The sequence below is a fragment of the Papio anubis genome, chromosome X, assembly GCF_008728515.1.
Source record: "Papio anubis isolate 15944 chromosome X, Panubis1.0, whole genome shotgun sequence".
Lineage (NCBI taxonomy): Eukaryota > Metazoa > Chordata > Mammalia > Primates > Cercopithecidae > Papio > Papio anubis.
The window spans coordinates 96,077,595-96,102,482 of record NC_044996.1 but is presented as its reverse complement, the minus strand read 5'-3'; the positions used below and the strand labels follow the sequence as shown (position 1 = coordinate 96,102,482).

Below are 24,888 nucleotides of genomic sequence, written 5' to 3'. Positions count from 1 at the left end.
TCCTTTTTTTTCTTTTTTTTTCTAATCTTGTTTTCATGCTTTATTTCATTAAGTTGATCTTCAGTCTCTGATATCCTTTCTTCCTCGTGATCGATATGGCTATTGATACTTGTGTATACTTCACGACGTTCTCGTGCTGTGTTTTTCAGCTCCATCAGGTCATTTATGTTCTTCTCTAAATTGGTTATTCTAGTTAGCAATTTCTCTAACCTTTTTTCAAGGCTCTCAGTTTCCTTGCATTGGGTAAGAACATGCTCCTTTAGCTCGGAGGAGTTTGTTATTACCCACCTTCTGAAGCCTACTTCTGACAATTCGTCAAACTCATTCTCGGTCTAGTTTTATTTCCTTGCTGGCAAGGTGTTGCGATCCTTTGGAGGAGAAGAGGCGTTCTGGTTTTTGGAATTTTCAGCCTTTTTGTGCTTGGTTTTCCTCATCTTTGTGGATTTATCTACCTTTGGTCTTTGATGTTGGTGACCTTCAGATGGGGATTTTGTGTAGACGTCCTTTTTGTTGATGTTGATACTATTCCTTTCTGTTTGTTAGTTTTCCTTCTAACAGTCAGGCCCCTCTGCTGCAGGTCTGCTGGAGTTTGTTGGAGGTCCACTCCAGATCCTGTTTGCCTGGGTATCACCAGCAGAGGCTGCAGAACAGCAAATATTGCTGCCTGTTCCTTCCTCTGGGAAGCTTTGTCCCAGAGGGGCACCTGCCAGATGTCAGCCGGAGCTCTCCTACATGAGGTATCTGTCGACCCCTGCTTGGAGGTATCTCCCAGTCAGGAGTCACGGGGGTCAGGAACCCACTTGAGGAGGCAGTCTGTCCCTTAGGAGAGCTTGAGTGCTGTGCTGGGAGATCTGTTGCTCTCTTGAGAGCCAGCAGGCAGGAACATTAAATCTGCTGAAGCTGTGCCTGCAGCTGCCCCTTCCCCCAGGTGCTTTGTCCCAGGGAGGTGGGAGTTTTATCTATAAGCCTCTGACTGGGGCTGCTGCCTTTCTTTCAGAGATGCCCTACCCAGAGAGGAGGAATCTGGAGAGGCAGTCTGGCTATAGTGGGTTTGCCAAACGGTGGTGGGCTCTGCCCAGTTTGAACTTCCTGGAGGTTTTGTTTATACTGTGAGGGGAAAGCTGCCTACTCAAGCCTCAGTAATGGCAGATGTCCCTCCCCCGACCAAGCTTGACAGTCCCAGGTCAACTTCAGACTGCTGTGCTGGCAGTGAGAATTTCAAGCCAGTAGATTTTAGTTTGCTGGACTCCATGGGGGTGGGACCTGCTCAGCTAGACCACATGGCTCCCTAGCTTCAGCCCCCTTTCCAGGGGAGTGAACGGTTCTGTCTTCCTGGCATTCCAGGCACCACTGGGGTATGAAAAACAACTCCTGCAGCAAGCTCCATATCTGCCCAAACGGTCACCCAGTTCTGTGCTTGAAACCCAGGGCCCTGGTGGCGTAGGCACAGGAGGGAACCTCCTGGTCTGCAGGTTGAGAAGGCCATGGGAAAAGCATAGTATCTAGGCCTGGATGCACCGTTCCTCACAACACAGTTCCTCATGACTTTCCTTGGCTAGGGGAGGGAGTTCCCCGACCCCTAGTGCTTCCCCAGTAAGGCAATGCCCCACCCTGCTTCTGATCACCTTCCACAGGCTGCACCCACTGTCTAATGAGTCCCAGTGAGATGAGCCGGGTACCTCAGCTGGAAATGCAGAAATCACCCAGCTTCTGCCTTGATCTCACTGGGAGCTGCAGACCAGAGGTATTACTATTTGGCTATCTTGCTATTGCTGCCTTTTTTTTTTTTTTTTTTTTTTTAAGACAGAGTCTCACTCTGTTGCCCAGGCGGGAGTGCAGTGGTGCAGCTTCAGCTCACTGCAACCTCTGACTCCCAGGCTCAAGTGATCGTCCTACCTCAGCCTCTTGAGTAGCTGGAACTACAGGCACAAGCCACCGTGCCTGATTTATTTTGTTTTTTAAATAAAAGTTTTGTAGTGATGGGGTCTCACTATGTTGCCCAGGCTGGGATTCTCTGGCTCTTAATAAATAATTGCTTTTTAAATCTTTCACGAAGGAAACCTTGAGTGGGTAAATGATCAAAAGGTGATAGATTGTTTAGTTCCTATCATCTGTGGCATGAAGGTCAGCGATGCTCAGGATGGGTGTGAGTAAGATGCCTGTGCTAAGCACACTCTCTGCCCCCACAGTCAGTCTGCATGAGCCACTATTTCTAATAAGACAGTGGATAGAGTGATATAATCACCTCTAACCATATCAAATGTTACATGTAAGTTTCAGATTTTGAGACATGAGTTGATAAGATTTGAAGTCCAAAGACCATGACCTTAGTACTTCCTGAGTAATCAACTGAAATATGTTTTACATATGTGTTTTCCAAATTGCTGACCATTCATTATAAGTGCTTCTGAATTTAAAGGAGGTACTTGATATATAGGGAAGAAATTACCTTTAAATTCTGGAGGTCTGTCCTCAAAGTATATATAGAGGTTTAATTGGATGTAAGACACAGGATCACCCTTACGGTTCTGTTTTTAGTCTATTTAATAAAACCCAAACTGTAGCAGGCTTTACATGCCTTTAGAATCATATAGATAAACTGCTGTTAAGTCATGTTTCCAACTGTTATGTTTCTGTTACAGGTGAAAAGCAATCACAGAGTTAAAAGAAGACACGCTGAAATGATGCAGGCTGCTCCTGTGTTGGAAATTTGTTCATTAAAGTTCTCCCAATAAAGCTTTACAGCCTTCTGCAAAGTAGTCTTGCACATCTTTTGTGAATTTTATTTCTAGCTTTTTGATGCTGTGAGATACGTATCATTCTTTGAAATTTTACATTCTAACTGAGTTTGTATGTACAGACATCATTCTTTTTTTTTTTCTTTCTTTCTTTTTTTCTCTTTTGAGACGGAGTCTCACTCTGTTGTTTGAGCTGGAGTGCAGTGGCATGATCTCTGCTCACTGCAACCCCCCCTCCTGGATGCAAGCAATTTCTGCCTCAGCCTCCCGAGTAGCTGGGAGTACAGGAGCCCACCACTACACCCGGCTAAGTTTTGTATTTTTAGTAAAGATGGAGTTTCACCATCTTGGCCAGGCTGCTCTTGAACTCCTGACCTCGTGATCCACCCACCTCGGCCTCCCAAAGTGTTGGGATTACAGGCGTGAGCCACCACGCCCGGGCGAGACATAATTCTTATATATTGATTTTCTATCCAGCAGCCTTGTGAAATATGCTTATGCATTCTAAAAGTTTACTTCTAGATCATTTTCAATCTTCAACATACAGAATCATATCATCCTTCAATAAGAGCAATTTTGTTTCTGCCATTTTTCTTTGTTTTTCCTTTTGTATTTTTTGTAGAGACAGGGTTTTGCCATGTTTCCCGTGCTGTTCTTGGACTCCTGAGTGCAAGTGATGCACCCGCCTCACCTCCCACAGTGCTGGGATTACAGGCCCTCACTGCGCTGGGCCGGTGCTATCATTTTAAAGAGTTTTATTTCCTTTTCTGATTTTATGGCATTGCGCAGACCCACCTGTTACCATGGTGATAGTGGACATCCATTGTCTTATCCCTGATGAGAAACGGAAACATTTCACCATTTCACCATCATATTTACTGTCCTTTTTTTTTTGTAGACGGGCTTTATCAGAGTAAGTCATTCCATTCTGTTGTAAATTTGCTGACAGTATTTGTTTGAATATATGTTGAGTTTCATCAGTGCATCTATTTTGTTTACCACAGTATTTTTTTTCCCATTCATCTGTTAATGTAGTTAATTAGATAGATAACTTTGTACATTTTTATTTTCTATTTTTAAAAATTGAGACAGGGTCTCATTCTGTCACCCAGGCTGGAGTGCAGTAGTGTCATCAGAGCTCACTGCATCCTTGACCTTCTTGGCTCAAGCAATCCTCCCACCTCAGCCTCCTAAGTAGCTGTGACTATAGGTACATGTAACCATGCCCAGCTAATTTTTCTTTCTTCTTCTTCTTTTTTTTTTTTTTGTAGTGATGAGATTTTCTCATGTTGCTTAGGCTGATCTCGGACACCTGAGCTCAGGTGATCTGCCCAGCTCAGCCTCCAAAAATACTAGTACTACAGGCGTGAGCCATGGCCTGGCCGGTTTTTCTTATATAGGGGTCATATCTATGTAAAGACTAAACTTACCTGTACCTTTGTGTGGGTGGGCTAAGAGCATGATGAAATTTATCATTCTATTGATTTAAAGACAACTATCCTTGACTTTCCAGTGTGTAAGTCCATGAAAGCATAATTATGTTGAAAGCATATACTGTTATGGGTGTTGGGAACCCTGCAGTTTCGGCTGCTGTGGGAGCATGTCCTTGGAGGTACCTTTTGTCTGTTTTCTCAACTCCAAACATCTTAGGACCCTGGGTTGTGACTGGTAAGGAATGTGTCTTGCTAGTTTCAAGATGGAGTTGACTTTCACATGGTGTCACTCTGTCTGTCCTGTTTCTCTAATACTGTCACTTCTCTTTCTGTGATTCTGATGCTGCAAATGATACCATTTTAGTATTTTCTTACAGGTCCTAGAGGTTGTATTCATTTTTCTTTCAGTCTGTTTCTCTGACTTGTTCACATATTAAACAATTTCTTTTTGGAGTAGGTTGCTATTTCTGTTTTCGCAGGTGGTCTACCTGTCTTCCCAGGCAGTCACCGTGGTTCTTGTCCTCATGGTGGGGCCAGGGCAAAAGAGGGCCCTGGAGGGGAGAGGGGTTTAGTTGAAGATGGAATGAGTTTTGAGGGGAGCACTACTTGAGGTATTTGAGTCCCAGAGGCATAGGAAACAGCAGAGGGAGGTCGGATTCCATTATCCTCAGTGGGGATGGGAATCCGGGGTTTGGGTTGCGGGGCTGGGAACTGCAGTCCTCCCCGGCCCACAGCCGCGCATGCTCCTTGGCTCCCGTCTCAGTGCGCATGTTCACTGGGCGTCTTCCGCTCTGCTGCTTTGCCCAGGTGGAGAACGCTAGGGAGTTGTGAGGGTGTGTGGTCTCGTTCCTGCTGTCCGGAGTCTTTTTCCTCTACTGAGATTCATCTGGTAGGTCTGCAGGCCAGTCATCCTGGAGGCTGAAGTGTGAGTGAGGTTGAAGAGCTGGCAGCTGGCAGTGTGCTTCGGGTGGGTCTGTCGGGTCCTGCTCATGGTCTGTGGCCTCTGAGGGAGAAGGGCCTTGTAGCTCCTGAGGGAGAAGGGCCTTGAGTCTTCTGAAAGGGAGGGAGTTCCTCACCTCTGAAAGAGAAGGGCCTCGAGGTCGTCCTCCTTCTCTCAAAGGCTGCGAGGCCACCATCAGCTTTGTGGTTGTGAAGGGGCCAGGACAGAGAGGAAGGTGGGCCATGAAGGGGAGGAGGTCAAGGGCTCAGGAGTAGAAGGGGCGATTGCTGGTTGTGTTGTCAGAGGGCTGGAAGTCAGGAGGTGCCAGGAACCCCAGACACAGGGCAGATCCCTGAACGAGGCCCCAGGCGGGTGCGAGGAGGGCAGTAAAGAAGGGAGCTGGCACCTGGGAAGGCTGCGGGCTGGTGAGTGCCCCCAAGCTTTGTGGAGTGCGGAGCCTCCGAGTGAGAAGCGTCGCAAGGTCTCACCTCTGCCATGGAAGGTCCGGAAACAGTGGGAAGGACTGGGCGAGGCTGTGTGGTCCAACCAAACTTGATTTGAGAGGGGTGAATGGCTCTAGTAAGTGGGAGTGTTCCAAAAGTAGCAATCACGAGAATTATGATTCACTAGTGTTTTCATGTGGAGTCCACTTGTGAAACTAAACCTCATCAGAAATGCCCTCTGTCAGTGGGGCGCTGTGGCCTGCGCCTGTAGTCCCAGTTACACGGGACGCTGAGGTGGGAGGATCCCTTGAGTGGGAAGTCGAGGCTGCAGTGAGCTGTGATCGCGCCACTGCACTGTGCCAGAGCAACACAGGGAGACCGCGGGACCAAAAGAAATTTAGAAAAAATGCCCTCTGCCTTTTGTCACACTTCTTAAGATGATTGCTCTGCCAGCTTGCCCAGCATAAGTGGCTTTGTAGACACTCAGAAAACGTACACAGGTATGCTTCACTCTGGGACTTATTTTGAGAGTATTTTCAAAATTAAAACGACAAGTTAACGTTGATCCATGGAAGTGATCGAATATAGCAGCCCTCTGGAGCGCATGTTCCCAATCACGGTTGTCTGTTTTCAGTGTGAAATATGAGTTGGCGAGGAAGATCGACCTATCGGCGTAGGCCAAGACGCTATGTAGAGCCTCCTGAAATGATTGGGCCTATGTTGGTGAGCCCTTAAACGTTAATTCGATGTTTTCTATTAGCAGAAATTAATTTTTGCGATAGTGTTGTTGCATTAGTATGGAAATGCTGAGAAACGTCTTTCCTGCTGATAAAACATGATTATGGCGTCTCATGAAGGAAACGTTGATTCTGGAGGATTTTTTGTTTTTCCTCTCGTGTTCTTCAGCTTTTGCCCATGACTTCTTTCTCATGCTTTGTTTGTTAATGACGGATCGTACACATGTATTCTAATACAGAGTATAATAGCTTCCAAAGTCCTTGTGCATCACTTTTCTCACAGTAACCTCCCTGTGGGTAGAGTAACCAGTGAAAGTGGTTCACTGGTGGAGAAAATGGGCTGATAGAGCGGCAAGTGCAGCAAGGAAGAGCTTGCTGGCAGGGTAGCAAGAGTGGCTTGCCACCCCAATTGGGAGTGTGTGGGTGTGTGTGGTCCTACCCAGGACATGAGGGAGGCTCGTTTCGTCCGATGAGGAGTCCTGGGGTAGGAGTGGTGTGTATGTGTGTGAATGTGGGAGCCTAACTAGGCTCACCTGGGACACGGGAGAGGCCCGTTTCATCCGATGAGGAGTCCTGGGGCAGAGGACATGTGTGAAAGTGTGTGAAAGAGATGGTCTCGGGAGAGCCCAATGCGGGGAGTGACGTGGGGAAGCACAGATCCCTTAGCGTGGGCTGTGTGCTCCAAGGCAAGTGCGGGGAAATCAGACCTAGGAGGTTGTGCACAGCTGATAGGACCAACTCCACAGCCACAGCAGGCTGTGAAAGGGGAAGGCACGTTCCTGGCTAAGCAGCCTCTGAAACTCTCGTAATAGGACCCAGTCTGGTGGACCCAAGAGTGAAAGTGTGCTACAAGGGAGGAAATGGGAGGAAAAGCATTGAAACCAACTCCTTTGGAGTGCATGATAAAAAAATTTTAAAAAGGATTTAGAGGTGATTATGGGATGAAACTGGATGCTCAAAAGTTAAGGACATACCGTGAATTAGAATAGCCCTCTTTTAGTGTTGGATGGCTGGCCAAAGGCACTACAGAGAAATTGGCCATGTGTTTTAAGGTGGTGACTGGGGTCAGAGGACAGCCAGGGCATTCAGACCTAGTCTTTATATTGATTGATGACTAAATGCCTAGCAGTTTATTGTAGAATGCTCGCAGCTCACGCCGGGAGAAACCAGCTGCTCTGGCGGCTACAGAGTTACAGGGAAAGTCACAGAGGCTTGTAACTCCAAAAGTAAAAAGTGAAAAGTAAAAGCCAAAAGTGAAAGTAAAAATCAGCTGCCCGGGCAGCTATGGAAACAAAAGAAAAGTCTGAGGAAAGAGAAAACGGTTTTGCAAGAACCACAGGAGGTAATAGAGACCCCTCCTCCCTACATTCCAATGTACCCCCTTTACCAAGGCTAACTGCCCCTAAGGAGTTAAGTTCAAAGAGATACAGGCGGCCGGGCGCGGTGGCTCAAGCCTGTAATCCCAGCACTTTGGGAGGCCGAGACGGGCGGATCACAAGGTCAGGAGATCGAGACCATCCTGGCTAACACGGTGAAACCCCGTCTCTACTAAAAATACAAAAAACTAGCCGGGCGAGGTGGCGGGCGCCTGTAGTCCCAGCTACTCGGGAGGCTGAGGCAGGAGAATGGCGTAAACCCGGGAGGCGGAGCTTGCAGTGAGCTGAGATCTGGCCACTGCACTCCAGCCTGGGCGACAGAGCGAGACTCCATCTCAAAAAAAAAAAAAAAAGAGATACAGTCTCCCAGTCTCACAGAAATCAGAGCTCTGGGAAGTTAAAGTGAAAGGCTAGAAAAGTCAGGCAGGCCATCTCAGGTCTGGCCATGCCCAAGTTATGCTTACGCCTCTTACGAGGACAAAAGGACACCTACTAGGACCCAGATGAGGCAGTCTGGCTTCAACACCTACAAAGGCACCAAGAAACACTTCTGCAAAGACTAAAGGATGGTAAAAGAAAAATGCAACCAATATAAAAAATCTTAGAGGTGCTCCAGGGTGCAGATAAAAGCACTAGCCAGTTTTTAAAAAATTAATTAATTAATTAATTAATTATTATTATTATACTTTAAGTTCTAGGGTACATGTGCATAACGTGCAGGTTTGTTACATATGTATACTTGTGCCATGTTGGTGTGCTGCACCCATCAACTCGTCAGCACCCCGCAACTCGTCATTTACATCAGGTATAACTCCCAATGCAATCCCTCCCCCCTCCCCATGATAGGCCCCGGGTGTGTGATGTTCCCCTTCCCTTAAGAAAGACTTTGGGAGGCATTTTGGTTGTACACTCCATTTAACCCTAATGCTGCTGAAAATCAGCGCATGGTGAATACAGCATTTGTAAGGCAGGGCCAAGGAGATATTAGGCATAAATTGCAGAAGTTAGAAGCTTCATCGGCGTGAATGCTACTCAGTTTATTAAAGTGGCTACCAAGGTGTACATTAACTGAGATCAGGAGGCAAAGAAGAAAGCTGATCGGAGGCTTAAGAAAGGTTAATTTACTAGCAGCAGCCCTTACAGGAGGAGAAGCTGGCTTTGCAAGGAGGCATGGACATGGGCATGAACGCGGTCATGGAAAAGGCTAGTCTGGATAGGAGTTTGAAAGCCAGCCGAGGCTGGAGAGAGATTAATGTGCATGGTGCAAAAGGAAAGGACACTAGAAGGATAAATGTCAAAAGAATAAGGAGAATGTTCAATGGTCTAACACCCAAGAGCGGCGTTTGGTTGCTAGTTGTGGTGCTTCCAAGGCAGATCCTGATCCGATCAGCTTAGTGGGGGCCAAGAATTTAGAGGAATGAGACAGACTAGACTCCATCCTTTCAGGCCCCGGGGAGCCTATGGTCTCTATGGAAGTAGGGGGCCGATTAATGGATTTTTTGGTCGATATTGGTGCTAATTTCTCTGCGGTACCTCACCCAATTAGCTCCCCCACAAAGAACTGTGCTACTATCGTAGGGGCTATAGGGGCCAAAGAGAAGAGACTTTTCTGCAAATCCAGGAGATGTGTTATTAGGGGACAAGAAGTGCAGCATAAGTTTCTATATATGCCAAATTGTCGAGTGCCCTTGTTAGGAAGAGACTTGCTCCAGAAACTGCAGGCACAAATTTCCTTTACATTTAAAGGGAATATGACACTGGAGTTTGGAAAGTCTAAGGCAATAGTATTGACTCTAACTGTCACAAAGGCTGAGGAATGGTGGCTCTATGAACGCCAGAAAGCTACCGGAGCCAGACCTACACAATATGTGGGGAATGCTTTTCAAGGTACCAGGTGTATAGGCTAAGGACAACCCCCCTGGACTTGCTGCAAATAGACCCCCGGTGGTAGTAGAGCTTAACCCTCATGCTGCCCTGGTACGAGTCTGTCAGTACTCCTACCCAGAGAGGCAATTGATGGCATAACAAAACATTTAAATCAGCTCTATGAACATAGGATTATAGTGAAATGCAAGTCCTCCTGGAATACTCCTCTGCTTCCTGTGCGCAAGCCAAATGGTGAATACAGGCCAGTTTACAAAATGTCCAAGGACAAGGCAAAAGTCTGTTTTCGGGAGGTTGGATATCTAGGATTCATGGCATCCCAAGGCCAGCGCAGGCTTGGAAGTGCATGCAAGGAGGCTGTATGTGCATTGCCCACCCCAGTTTCAAGGTAGCAGGTCAAGAAATTTCTGGGTGCAGCGGGATTCTGCCGAATCTGGATTGCAAACTTCTCCCTTATAGGAAGGCCCTTATATGAGGCTGCCAAAGGAAAAGAAAGAGAGCCCCTCGAATAGGAAAAGGAACAGGAAAAGGCCTTCAAAGATATAAAGGAAGCTCTTATTCAAGCCCCAGCGCTAGGGTTGCCAGATGTAAAAAAAAAAAACCCTTCTTTCTGTATGTGGATGAATGGAAGGGAGTGACAGTCAGAGTCTTAACTCAGTTGTTGGGCTCTTGGCATCGGCCAGTAGCATACTTATCCAAGAGACTGGACTTGGTGGCCTTAGGTTGGCCCCACTGCCTCAGGGTGCTGGCAGCTACTGCAATCCTTATAGAAGATGCCAACAAGCTAGTCCTAGGTCAGAAGATAATAGTCCGGGTGCCACACGCTGTATTCACCTTAATGGAGCAAAGAGGACATCGTTGGCTGTCCAGCTCTAGAATGCTAAAGTATCAAGGGCTTCTGTGTGAAAATCCCCAGATAACACTGGAGTCTGTGAATACCTTGAACCCAGCTACCCTACTACCTGTGGAGGAGCCCAGTTGGAAGGATGGTGGGTTGCCTTACTGCTGGCAGGACCTTCCCCATTGTTGCATAAATACGGTGAATGAAGTGTTCTCCAGCCGGGAAGATCTCAGAGATACCCCCTTGGAGAGCCCAGATGTTGACTACTTCACTGATGGTATCAGTTTCATAACAGATGAGGTGCAATATGCAGGGTATGCAGTAGTGACCCAGTACTCAGTGGTCGAGGCTCAAGCCTTACCTTCTGGGACTTCTGCTCAGAAGGCTGAATTAATAGCATTAACCAGAGCACTGTTATTGGCCAAGGGGAAGAAAGTAAACATATATACTGATTCAAGATATGCTTTTGCAACCCTGCGTGCCCATGGGGCAATGTACAAAGAGAGAGGACTATTGACTACTGAAGGAAAAGAAATGCAAAATAAAGAGGAAATTTTACAATTATTAGAAGCCATATGGGCTCCAGAGAAGGTGGCTGTCATTCATTGCAAAGGACACCAAATCGGGAAAAGCTATGAGGCACAGGGCAACAGAAAGGCAGACCGAGAGGCTAGGCAGGCAGCAATGAGCAAGGCTTTACCTGAAGAAAGAACTCTAGCAATGCCTCTCCTTATAGAGCCCCCTTTATTGGAGGTAACCAGTTACTCTTGAAGTGAAAAAACTTGATTTGGTCAGGAAACAGGAAAATATATTAAAAATGGATGGTGGCTGTTCTCTGATGGGAGGCTAGCCATCCCAGAAACAAAAGCCCCAAGGTTTGTGAAGCAGATCCATAAAAGAACACACATTGGAAGGACGACTAGAGACTTTGATAGGTTGGCATTTCTATGTGTTACAGCTCTCTGCCATCACCCGTGCTGTTTGTGAACAATGTCTATCCTGTGCCCGGAATAATCCAAAACAAGGACCAACTCGACCCCCCGGAATTCAAGAAGCAGGAGCTGTGCCTTTTGAGAACCTGCTTGTAGACTTTACCGAGTTACCTTGAGCAGGAGATTACCGGTATATGCTAGTGTTTGTTTGCACCTTCTCAGGGTAGGTTGAGGCCTTCCCCACCAGAACTGAAAAGGCACGAGAGGTAACAAAGGTGCTACTAAAAGACATCATGCCAAGATTTGGGTTGCCTTTAACCCTAGGATCAGACAATGATCCTGCATTTGTGGCAGAAGTAGTACAACAGCTGACTCAACTTTTAAAGATCACATGGAAACTGCATACAGCCTACTGACCACAGAGTTCAGGGAAGGTGGAATGGATGAAGCGGGCACTCAAACAGCTACTAAAAAAGTTTTGCCAGGAAACTCACTTATGATGGGATCAGGTCTTGCCCATGGTCCTCCTCCAGGTCAGGTGTACACCTACAAAACAAACAGGGTGTTCGCCCTATGAAATATTGTTCAGAAGGCCACCCCCAATCATTAATCAAATTAGAGGGAACTTAAAGGAGTTAGGAGAGTTAACCCTTAGGAGACAGATGCAGGCTTTAGGAGTGGCAATGCAGGAGGTGCAAAGCTGGGTAAGGGAAAGGATACCTATAAGTCTAACAGACCCAGTGCATCCACATAAGCCAGTGGACTCTGTCTGGGTTAAAAGGTGGAATCTAACAACCTTGGGGCCCTGATGGGACGGGTCCCATATTGTAATCATGTCTACTCCCACTGCTGTTAAAGTTGCAGGTGTCACACCTTGGATTCACAATAGCCGGCTGAAACCAGTGGCAACCATGACTCCTGACGATGACCAGTGGATTAGCTAACAAGACCCAGATTGCCCCACCCAAATGGTCCTACGGCGAAACCCAACCACCGGTAAGAAGGACGACTGCCCTGCTCTGACCGCACCAGAGGCTGGTCAGTCGACACACGGCTGAAGCTTGAGGATCCTACAAGCTCTGCTCTAGTCACATCCTGGAAGCTGACTAGTCTACGCACAGCCGAAGCTAAGAGGGCCATCTCTGGATAAGTAAATGTAAATACAATTTATAAGCCTAGTTATAATTCTGTCAATACTGATTGTTCTGTTGTTATTACTGCAAATGCTGCAAATGTCTATGCTCAGAGGAAGGTTTGCCATGCCCATGTGTAGTGTAAGCATGTTTCTATTACATACACTGATGTTGTTACCATTTCTGCCTATACTAAAAGGGGAGAAATCTTTAGAAGGATACCCACATTGTGTACACACTACCTGGGTAAAAAAATACCATAGTTAAAATTCTACTGTACCGTACCTACTATAAATGTACAGGAACCAAGTTAAGAACCTACACATACAACCAGAAACAGTCTGCAATGGTTTAACACAAGAGAGGCTTAGCAGGAGCAGCCCTAAACATCTGTACAGAGAACCACAAATCAGATGCCTAGACTGTAACATTCAGTGGTCTATGCTAACAGAGCTCCAACACTTACATTCAGGAAGGACTGCTCTGCTAAGGAGTATGTAAACCAAACCAAACTGTAAGACAAGGGCATGCAATCCTTTAAATTTTGCTATCTTAAAGCCAGAGCTACCTTTCTGGTCTACAGGACAGACAGCACTATTACAGGTAAATAGACAAGGAGCAGGCCTTGGAGTCCACTACTAATTGTCAAAAAGACTAGAAGGACTCAAATGATGTAATGCATGTCTTAATTGAATAACTGTCTTTGTTTCTCACTTCTGTAATACACTTCCCCCTGCACAGATCTCCCCCCGCCCCACGAAATGCTTAAAAGGTAGCTTGACTGTTTGTTCGGGCTCAGTCCTTTGGATGTTAATCAGAATGGGTCGGTGCACCGAAATAATTAAATAATTCCTCCTCAACCCCTCGGTCTCTCTGATTCCTTAATTATCCCACAGCAATGAGACCCCACGCCTGGCCCAGATAATTTTATTGATAGGATTTCTTTTTCTGATCCAGAGTCTGGTTCAGGATCACGTCTTACATGTGCTTTTCAGGTGTTTTTAATTTGCTTTAATCTGGAGTGTTTCCTTAATTTTTCTTTGTCATTCATAATATAGACATTTTTGAAGAGGATAGACCAGTTGGTTTGCAGAATGTTCTGCAGTTTGGGCTTTTTCATGTATTTTATAAAGACCTTTTTTCAACTCACCATTTATTGGTGGCTACTCATGCCATATAAGAGTCTAAGTGCTAGGAGTGTAAGTGCTATGAGAAACAGGATTTCAGCCTTGAGTCATTTAATAAGATAAGGACAATCAGAAGTAGAATAACAGAGAAGTGCAAAGGAGGCAACAAAGGTGTCTGATGGCAGTCTTCAGAAAGGAAGAGGGTAATATTTGGAAAACCCTGTTTTCCTGTTTTTCTCCTAACAGACTCCTGAAATAATGTTCCTGGGATTCTTATCAACACATTTATTATAAGACTAGCTAAAGCTTTTATATAATAACACTGAGAGCATGAATATTATTTTCTTACTTATATTTTATGTTTTACTGCTTAAATTGATATGTACTTTTTATTTTTAAGGGCCAGAGCCTGAAGCTGATAGCCAGGAACAGGTTCACCCGAAGACTGGGTGTGAGCGTGGAGATGGTCCTGATGTCCAGGAGATGGGCCTGTCAAATCCAGAGGAGGTGAAAATGACTGAAGAACGTAGGCAATCCATTAGGCATAAAAACTGTAAGGTGTCTGTTTCCACAGTATCGTATTATAATTATTATTATATTTTCTAGATGTAGTCTCACTCTGCTGACCAGGCTGGAGTGCAGTGGTGCCATCTCGGCTCACTGGAAATTCCGTCTCCAGGGTTCAAGTGATTCTCCTGCCTGAGACTCTCGCAGAGCAAGGCTTACAGACATACTCCACCACGCCCAGCTAATTTTTGTAGTTTTAGTAGAGACGGGGTTTCATTATGTTGCACAGGTAGTTCCTGAACTCTCGACCTCAGGTGATCCACCTGCCTTGAACTTTGAAATTGCCAGGATTACAGGGGAGAGCCATCGTGCCCAACCCAGCATTATATTTTTATTTTTATTTTCTAAATTTTTATTTATTTATTTTTTTAAGACAGAGTCTCACTCTGTCGCTCAGGCTGGAGTGCAGTGGCCAGATCTCAGCTCACTGCAAGCTCCGACTCCCGGGTTTACGCCATTCTCCTGCCTCAGCCTTCCGAGTAGCAGCTGGGACTACAGGCGCCCGCCACCTCGCCCGGCTAGTTTTTTGTATTTTTTAGTAGAGACGGGGTTTCACCGTGTCAGCCAGGATGGTCTCGATCTCCTGACCTCATGATCCGCCCGTCTCGGCCTCCCAAAGTGCTGGGATTACAGGTTTGAGCCACCGTGGCGGCCACATTATATTTTTAATAAGAGAGAGGTAACAATACTGCCTCTTTAGTAATAAAGCTCTTATATAAAGGTTATTTGAAACATAGTTCAGGCCTCAGCACCCGACTGATAGACTGTCAGATATAGAAACAAGCTGAATCAGAGCCATGTTGAGTGAAGATTTGAGTCTCAATCCTTGAACCAATAGCTCATAATTTTCAGATGCTTTTGTAAAGGTCTACTTTTAACAAATACATAACACATTTGTAACACCCATCACTTGGTGTGAAAAATGCCGAAGCACTGATGCGGGTTCTAATACCAGCTCTTACAGCCTTGGCGAGATTCTGAGTGAGTCCTTTCACTTCTAAACCTGTCTTTGGTTCTTATGAAAATAGTGAGTTGAAGTCAGAGATTTTAAAACCATTTTCCCTTCTGGTTCTTTCATACTCTGATCCTGTTGCATCGAATGCATGGGATACAGAGATCATCTGCTTCACATGATGTGTTGATCCCAAATCATGAAACTCTGGCCTGAGTCATCTGAAAATCTCTAAATTGAGATTTCACTGCTACTAAGAAAGTGAGCGGGCGGTCACTCTGCTTCATCCTAGTTTTTCCGTGTGGAGAGCTGAATACCTATCGTAGTATCTTGTCAAATTGTGAATTCTCCCTCCTCTTTGTTTGTTTGTTTGTTTGTTTGAGACAGAGTCTCAGTCTGTCACCCAGGCTGGAGTACAGTGGTGTGATTTCAGCTCACTGCAACCTCTGGCTCCCTGGCTAAAGCAGTCCTCCCACCTCAGCCTCCTGAGTGGCTGAAAGTACATGCAGAAGCCCACAAGCCACCGTGCCTAAGTTGTGTTTTTTTAAAATTTTTTTTAAACTTTTTTTTTTTTTGTCGAGATGAGGTCTCACTATGCTGCACAAGCTGGGATTCTCTGGCTTTTAATGAACAATTCCTTTTAAATCTTTCCTCACAAAAACCTTGAGTGACGGAATTATCAACTGGCGAGAGACCGGTTAGTTCCTATCATCTGTGGCATGTAGGTCAGTGATGCTCAGCATGGGTGTGAGTAAGATGCCTGTGCTATGCACGCTGCCTGCCGCACTGTCAGTCTTCATGAGCCAGCATTTCTAATAAGACTGTCGACACATATATGATATAATCATCTCTCGCTATATCAAATGTTACATGTAAGTTTCAGCTTTAGAGACATGGATTGATCAGATTTAAAGTTGAAGAACACTGACTTTAGTACTTCCTGACTAATCAAGCTGAAGTATGTTTTACACATGTGTTTCCAAATTGCTGACTGTGAATTGTAAGTGCTTCTGAATTGAAAGGAAGCACTGGATGTTTAGGGAAGACATTACCTTTAAATTGTGCAGGTCTGTCCTCAAAGTGCATAGAGAGGTTTAATTGGATGTAAGAACTGGGATCACCCATAGGGTTTTGTTCTAGTCCATTTAATAAGAGCCAAACTGTGAGTGTTTTGGCATGCCTTTTAGGGTCATTTAAATAATTTAACTAGTCATGTTCCCAATTGTTATGTTTCTGTTACAGGTGAAAAGCAATGACAGTGTTAAAAGAAGACACACTGGAAATGGTGAACATACTATGTTGAGGAAATTTGTTCATTACAATTCTCCCAGCAAGCTTTACAGCCCTCTGCAAAGAAGTCTTGCATCTTTGAACTTTATTTCTAGCTTTTTGATGCTGTGAGACATATCATTCTTTTGAAATGTTATATTCTAACTGTTTGAGCTGGTATGTATAGACACATCATTCTTTCTTTCTTTCGTTTTCTCTTTGGCGACAGAGTCACAAGCTGTGTCACCCAGGCTGGAGTGCAGTGGCCCAGCGATCTCTGCTCACTACAACCCCATACTCCCAGTTCAAGCATTCACCTCAGCCTCCGAGTAGCTGGGATTACAGGCTCCCCACCATGCAGCCAGCTAAAGTTTTTGTATTTTAGTAGAGATAGGGTTTCACCATCTTGGCCCAGAGTGCTCTTGAATTCCTGACCTGGTGATTCCACCCTCGACCTCCCAAAGTGCTGGGATTGCGAAGTGCATTGAGCCACCGGCGCCTAGTGGAACATATAATTCTTATATGTGGTTTCTATCCAGCCTTGTGAAATAATGTATGAATTCTAAAAGTTGTTCTAGATCATTTTAAGTCATTAACATACAAGAAACATATCCATCCTTCAATAAGAACAATTTTGAACCTGCCATTTATTTTCTTTGTCCTTTTGTATTGTTTGTAGAGAGGCGGGGTTTGCCATTTCCGATGCTGTTCTTGGACTCCACAGAGTGCAAGTGATGCACCGCCTTGCCTCCCACAGTGCACTGGGATTACAGGCGTGGGCCTCAGCCAGTCTAATTTAACTCCCATTGTAAAGAGTTTATTTCCTTTTCTGATTATGTGGCATTGCGCAGACTCACCACCTATTACCATGGCGTGGTAGACATCCTTGTCCTTATCCCTGATGAAACTGAAAACTTTCAACATTTCACCATCATGTTACTGTCCTTTTGTAGATGGACTTCTTCACAGTAGTCATTCATTCTGATTTCTAAATATGCTGGTATTCATTTGGATCTATGTTGAGGTTTTCATCAAACAGTGCATCTATTTAGTGACCACAAGCATTTTCCCATTCATCTGTTAATATAGTGAATTGATTGATAAAATTGTAGGTTTTAGTTCAATTTTTTAAAACTTGAGACGAGGTCACTCTGTTGTCATCCAGGCTGGGTCACAGTGGTGTTATCCAGAGCTCACTGCAGCCTTGACCTCCTGGGCTCAAGCAATCTTCCCACCTCAGCCTCCTGAGTAGCTGTGAGTCTAGGTACATGCCACCATGCCCAGGTAATTTTTTGACGGCTTTTTCTTTGTTTTTTGTAGTGATGACATTTTCTGATGTTGCTCAGGCTGGTCTCGATGGAAGTCCTGAGCTCAGGTGCTCTGGCCAGCACAGCCTCCCAAAATACTAGGATTACAGGCGTGAGACTTGGCCTGATCAGGTTTTTCGCATATAGGGGTCTTATCTATACAAAGACTAAACTTATCTGTACCTTTGTGTAGGTGGACAAAGACTTGCATGATGAAATTTATCATTCTGTTGATTTAAAGACAACTATCCTTGACTTACCAGTGTGTAAGTCCATGAAAGCATAATTATGTTGAAAGCATATATTGCTATGGGTGTTGGGAACCCTGCAGTTTCTGCTGCTGTGGGAGCATGTCCTTGGAGGTACCTTTCATCTGTTTTCTCAACTCCAAACATCTTAGGACCATGGGTTGTGACTGGTAGGACTATGTATCTTGCTAGTTTCAAGACGGAGTTGATTTTCACATGGTGCCACTCTGGCTGTCCCGTTTCCCTAATACTGTCATTTCTTCTGTGATTCTGATGCTACAAATGATAGCTATCGTTATAGTATTTATTTACAGGTCCTAGAGATTGTATTCATTTTTCCTTCAGTCTCTTTCTGTGAATTGTTCACATTGAACAATTTCTTTTTGGTGTAGACTGCTATTGCTGTTTTTGCAGGTGGTCTACCTGTCTTCCCAGGCAGTCACCGTGGCTCTTGTCCCCATGGTGGGGCCAGGGCAAGACAGGACCCTGGGTGTGTGTGTGTGTGTGTGTGTATGTGTGTATGTGTGTGTGTCGGGGGTCAGTTCAGTTGAAAATTGAGTGAGTTTTGAGGGGAGCACTACTTGAGGTATTTGAGTCCCAGAAACAAAGGAAACAGCAAAGGGAAGTTGGATTCCATTATGCTCAGTGGATGGGAATCCGGGGTTTGGGGCATTGGGTTGGGAACTGCAGCCCGCCCAGGCCCACAGCCGCGCATGCTCCCTGGGCCCCCGTCTCAGTGCGCATGTTCACTGGGCGTCTTCCGCCCAGCCCGTTAGCCCACGTGAAGAACGCCAGGGAGCTGTGAGGCTGTGCGGTCTCGTTCCTGCCGTCCGGACTCTTTTTCCCCTACTGAGATTCGTCTGGTAGGTCTGCAGGCCAGTCATCCCGGGGGCTGAAGTGTGAGTGAGGGTGAAGAGGGCCTCGGGTGGGTCCGGTGGATCCCACTTCCTGGTCTGTGGCCTCTGAGGGAGAAGGACGTCGAGGTCGTCCTCCTTCTCTTCTCAGGCTGCCAGGCCACCATCGACTTTGTGGTCGTGAGGGGGCCTGGACAGGGAGGAAGGTGGGCCACAGAGGGAAGGCGGTCAGGGGCTCAGGTGAAGATGGGATGAGTGCTGTTTGGGGGATGGAAGTCCCGAGGTGCCCAGAACCCCCGACGACACAGGGCAGATGCCTGAATGGGGTGCCCACTTTGGTGAGGCAGAAGGCAGAGAAGCCTGATAAGAAGGAACCTGGCACCTGGGAAGGTCTGACCTGGTGGCTTTAAGCGGGTGTGAGTGTGGGCAGCCTGAGTGAGAAGCACTGGAGTCTCAAATAGCGGAGGACATCCGGGAAAAGTGGGAAGGAGTGGGCGAGGCAGTGCGGTGCAACCAAACTTGATGTGAGAGGGGGTGAATGAAGCTGAATGAGTGTGTGCTAAAGCAGCCATCCGGGAGTGTGATTCACTAGTGTTTTCGTGGGGAGTCCGCTTGTGAAACTAAACCTCATCAGAAATGACCTCTATCTGCGGGGCACAGTGGTGCTCGCCTATAGTCCGAGTTACTCGGGACACAGAGGCGGGAGGATCCCTTGAGCAGGAGGTGGAGGCTGCAGTGAGCCGTGATCGCGCTGCACGCCAGCCCTGAGCAACACCTGGCCGAGAGCCACCGTCAAAAATTTAGAAAAAAAAGTCCTCTGCCTCTTGCCACAAGCCTTAAGATGACTGCTCTACCAGCTTAGCCAGCATAAATGGCTTTGTAGGCACTTAGAAGCGATACACCGTATGGCTAACTCTGGGACTTATTTTGAGTATTTTCCAAAATTAAAGCGACAAGTTAACATTGATCCATGGAAGTGATCGAGATATAGCAGCCCACTCTGGAAGCATGTTTAATCCACGGTTGTCTGTTTCAGTGTGAAATATGAGTTGGCGAGGAAAGATCGACCTATCGGCCTAGACCAAGGCAGCTATGTAGAGCCTCCTGGAAATGGTGGGCCTATGCTGTTGTGATTAAGCATTAATTGATGTTTTCTATTAGCAGAAGTAATTTTTGCGATGGTGTTGTTACGTGGTAATATAAATGCTGAAAGCGTCTTTCCTGCTGATAAAACATGATTATGGCGTCTCATGAAGGAAACATTGATTCTGGAGGATTTTTTTGTTTTTCCTCTCGTGTTCTTCAGCTTTTGCCCATGACTTCTTTCTCATGCTTTGTTTGTTAATGACGGATCGTACACATGTATTCCAACACAGAGTATAATAGCTTCCAAAGTCGTTGTGCGTCACTTTTCTCACAGTAACCTCCCTGTGGGTAGAGTAATCTTACTGGCCATAGAGAATAGAGTTGGAAAAATGTCTTTAGGCTTAGTTATGATCAGAAACAGCTGTGTATTTTGTGTATATATGTAAAATTTTGTATGAATAGCAAAACTTGTTTTTTTTTTCTTTATTTTCACACCCACACATATTCCCCAGCCCGAGCAGTTCAGTGATGAACAAGTGGAACCACCAAAACCTGAAGAAGGGGAACCAGCAACTCAAAGTCAGGATCCTGCACCTGCTCAGGAGGGAGAGGATGAGGGAGCATCTGCAGGTCAAGGTGATGGAAAGGGAAGAAGAATGCCCGCTGGTGTGTGTGTGTCTGTGTGTGTGCGTGTGCGTGTGTGCATGTGTGTGTGTGGTATGCATTGTCACATAGCAGGAACAGGAGGAAAGAAATCAATGGAAAGAATGCCTGAAATTGACTGGAAAAGCCAGGAGGCTATGTAGTTTGCAGCTTAGCTTAGGTAAATCCCTCACTATGATAAAATTTCTCGACTTTATGAATGAGAGAATAGAGGTGCCGGGATTGTGTTTTATCCGAGAACCCTTGACTGGTGAATACACAATTTATACTTTTTTCCAAGGTTTGTGTCTTCCTATCATCTGTGTTGCTATACAGAAGGAAATGATTTTGCTGAAAATGCTTAAAACTCAAATGCTTTCCTGTAAGGTAGCTTAGTACTGGCCCAAGAAGAGACCCAGCTCAGAGGAGCAGGAGCAGCTCCAAAAACCGAGTCACTGAATGTGGGCCACCGTTGCCTTCGATTGATATTTTTATATGGTACGTTCGATAAAAGCTGGGTACACAAGGGTACTGCCATACAGGTAGCTGGTTTAATGATTTTCTAAGTGGCTTTTAGGAGGTGATTAAATCCTTTTATGGTTAGAAAAGCAAAAAAGGAATTATCCTGAGATTAACATGAGATGGAAATAATTTCTCCGAGATAAAATGTTTTGAAAGGAAACATTTATGTAACTGAGGTCATGGATTATTCCAGGGATTCACTGTTAAAAGTTTCTACAATATGACTGACAACAATGCCCATTAATTGCTGTCCACCCACTCCCTTATTCTCAGTGCGGGACAGTATATTTTGTGTGATTCACAAACAGTGTTATATGTGGTGCTTTGTTCTTCATGGGGTTCATGTATGGATTATAACATTTAAGACCTTCGGACCTAAATATAACTTTGTTTGAACAAAGTTAAGTTTCTCTGTACCCCAGTAGGTAATGGGTGTCATGACTGTAATTTTCCATAGTCCTCAAATCCATTCAGCTAATCAATCCTTCAGAAATTGACATTGTAATTGTAACTGAAATCCTGTCCATGTTGTAGACTTCAGATTTCTTAGGTGATGCACACTGCTCTTGGTACTCTACGGCTGAATATAAGCATTATGCATGTCTTGTGGTTTATCCTCAGATTGTCATTTAGGAGAAAGGTCTCAAGCTGGGCTGAATGCCGTACACTCATAGTCACAGCTACTTGGGAGGTTGAGGTGAGAGGATCGCTTGAGCCCTGGCGTTCAAGCCCAGCCTGGGAACACGGGAAGACTTCATTCCTAATAAACAAACAAACAAGTAAATAAAGATTTCATGGTATAGGAAAACACAGATTCAAAGTTTGTGCCTAGTGGCTGGTAATGTTGCAGACATAACTCCTTAGTGAACCGTACCACTTAAAAATAGTTAAGACGGCCAATTTGATGATATGTGTGTTTTTTACCACAATTTAAAGAAAACCTCCTGTCTTTCTAAGGTTCAGTGTAGTTGTCATGTATTCTTTAAAATTTTTACTGTGTCTATATTCAAGACATAACATTTATAGAAAATTTGCAAGAATAGTACAACGAATTCATATACTTTTCACCTAGATTCACCAATTGTCAATAGCTTTCGCTCCGTAGGTTTCATATCTCTTCCCTCCCTCTCTTACCCGGCTGCCCACACACTCACAACCACATGCAGATATATGTTGACTGTTATTAATGCTGACTTGTTTAGGTAAAGTTTCAGGTATCATGGTCCTTTCCCCTATGTACTTGAGGGTGTGTATATCGTCAGCACAAAGAGAAAGTCATTTCTTGGATCATCACTGCAGAAAGATCAAAATCAGGAAATTTAACAATGAGAAAATGCAGTCATTTAATACACAGTGCATACTCAAATTTTGCCAGCTCCCCAGACAACTTCTTTCTTCCTTTCGTTATTCTTTGTTGAGACAGAGTCTCCCTGTGTTGCCCAGGTTGGAGTGCAGTAGTGCGATCTTGGCTCACTGCAACCTACACCTCCCAGGTTCTAGGGATTCTCACGCCTCAGCCTGCCGTGTAGCTGGGCCTACGGGCGCCGGCCACTGCGGTCTTGAACTTCTGACCTCACCTGATCTGCCCACCTTGGCATCCCAAAGTGTTTGGATTGCAGGCGTGAGACCCCACGCCCGGCCCAGATAATGTTATTGATAGGATTTCTTTTTCTGATCCAGAGTCCGGTTCAGGATCACGTCTTGCATGTGCTTTTCAGGTGTTTTTAGTTTCCTTTAATCTGGAATGTTTCCTTAATTTTTCTTTGTCATTCATGATACAGACATTTTTGAAGAGGATAGACCAGTTGGTTTGCAGAACGTTCTGCAGTTTGGGCTTTTTCGTGTATTTTTTAAAGACCTTTTTTCAACTCAGTGTTGATTGGTGGCTACTCAGGCCGTAGGAGAGTCTAAGTGCTAGGAGTGTAAGTGCTGTGAGAGACAGGATTTCAGCCTTGAGTCATTTGATGAGGTAAGGACAATCAGAAGTAGAATAACAGAGAAGAGCAGAGGAGGCCACAAAGTTGTCTGAGGGCAGTCTTCGGAAAGGAAGAGGGTAATATTTGGAACACCTTGTTTTCCTGTTTTCTGCTAACAGACTCCTGAAATAATGTTCGTGGGATTCTTATCAGCACATCTATTATTACAGTAGCTAAAGCTTTGATACAATAACACACAGAGCATGAGTATTATTTTCTTATTGATATTTTATGTTTTACTGCTTAAATCGATATGTATTTTTTATTTTTAAGGGCCGGAGCCTGAAGCTGAGAGCCAGGAAGAGGTTCGCCCGACGACTGATTATGAGGGTCCTGACGTCCAGGAGATGAGCCTGCCAAATCCCGAGGAAGTGAAAACGCCTGAAGAAGGTAGACAGTCCATTTGGCATGCAGATTGTAGGGTGTCTGTTTCCACAGTATCACATAATAATAATAATAATACTAATTTTTTTGAGATAAGAGTCTCGCTCTGTTGACCAAGCTGGAGTGCTTCAGCCTCCCGGGTTCAAGTCATTCTCCTGCGTGTGCCTCCCGAGTAGCCCGGCTTACAGATGTGCTCCACCGTTCCCAGCTAATTTTTACATTTTTAGTAGAGATGGGGTTTCGTTACATTGCACAGGTTGGTCCCGAACTCCTGGCCTAAGGTTATCCACATGCCTCGCCCTTTGAAATTTCCAGGATCACAGACGAGAGCCACGTAGCCCGAACCCAGCATTATATTTTTAATAACAGAGAGGTAACAGTACTGCCTCTTTAATACTCGAGTTCTTATATAGAAAGGTTATTTGAAACGTTGTTCATTCCCCAGCACCCGACTGTTAGGCTGTCAAATATGGAAACAAACTGAGTCAAAGCCATGTTGAATTAAAAGTTTTCAGTATAAATCCTTGAACCAATAGCTCATAATTTTCAGATGCTTTTGTAAAGGTCTACTTTTAACAAATATATAACACATTTGTAACACCCATCACTTGGTGTGAAAAATGCCGAAGCACTGATGCAGGTTCTAATACCAGCTATTACAGCCTTGGTGAGATTCTGAGTGAGTCCTTTCACTTCTAAACCTGTCTTTGGTTCTTAAGAAAATAGTGAGTTGAAGTCAGAGATTTTAAAACCATTTTCCCTTCTGGTTCTTTCATACTCTGATCCTGTTGCATCGAATGCATGGGATACAGAGATCATCTGCTTTGCATGATGTGTTGATCCCAAATCATGAAACCCTGGCCTGAGTCATCTGAAAATCTCTAAATTGAGATTTCATTGCTACTAAGAAAGTGAGCCTGCACTCTGCTTCATCTTAGTTTTTCCATGTGGAGAGCTGAATACCTATCGTAGCATCCTGTCAAATAGTGAATTCTCCCGCTTCTTTGTTTGTTTGAGACAGTCTCAGTCTGTCACCCAGGCTGGAGTACGGTGGTGTGGTTTCAGCTCACTGCCACCTCCGGCTCCCTGGCTAAAGCCATCCTCCCACCTCAGCCTCCTGAGTGGCTAAAAGTACATGCACAAGCCACCGTGCCTATGTTTTTTTTGTTTCTTTTTTGTTTTTTTTTACTTTTTCTTAAACTTTTTGTTTTGTCGAGATGAGGTCTCACTGTGTTGCCCAGGCTGGGATTCTCTGGCTTTTAATGAACAATTGCTTTTTAAATCTTTCCTCACGGAAACCTTGAGTGACAGAATTATCAACTGGCGAGAGACTGGTTAGTTCCTATCATCTGTGGCATGTAGGTCAGTGATGCTCAGCATGGGTGTAGGTAAGATGCCTATGCTATGCACGCTGCTGCCACTGTCCAGTCTTCATGAGCCAGTATTTCTAATAAGACTGTTGCGACACATATGTGATATAATCATCTCACCATATCA

At 45.1% G+C, this 24,888-nt stretch overlaps 1 protein-coding gene across 4 annotated transcripts; it reads left to right on the top strand.

The window, feature by feature from the left end:
* The first annotated feature begins 5,114 nt into the window (after nucleotides 1-5,114).
* On the top strand, nucleotides 5,115-24,746 carry LOC101019521 (G antigen 10-like). 4 transcript variants are annotated; one of them, XM_031660877.1, is made up of 5 exons: nucleotides 5,143-6,277; nucleotides 20,380-20,503; nucleotides 23,281-23,397; nucleotides 23,763-23,764; nucleotides 24,609-24,746. In XM_031660877.1, exons 1-5 carry the CDS (start codon nucleotides 6,197-6,199, stop codon nucleotides 24,693-24,695), a joined length of 411 nt encoding a protein of 136 aa, XP_031516737.1. In that variant the 5' UTR covers nucleotides 5,143-6,196; the 3' UTR covers nucleotides 24,696-24,746. The 4 variants fall into 4 exon arrangements, with proteins under 4 accessions (XP_031516734.1, XP_031516736.1, XP_031516735.1 ...); XM_031660874.1 differs by lacking the exon at nucleotides 24,609-24,746 and adding an exon at nucleotides 20,897-21,007 and having other exon boundaries at nucleotides 5,115-6,277; nucleotides 23,281-24,444; XM_031660876.1 differs by lacking the exon at nucleotides 24,609-24,746 and having other exon boundaries at nucleotides 5,131-6,277; nucleotides 23,287-24,442.
* The last annotated feature ends 142 nt before the right edge of the window (nucleotides 24,747-24,888 follow it).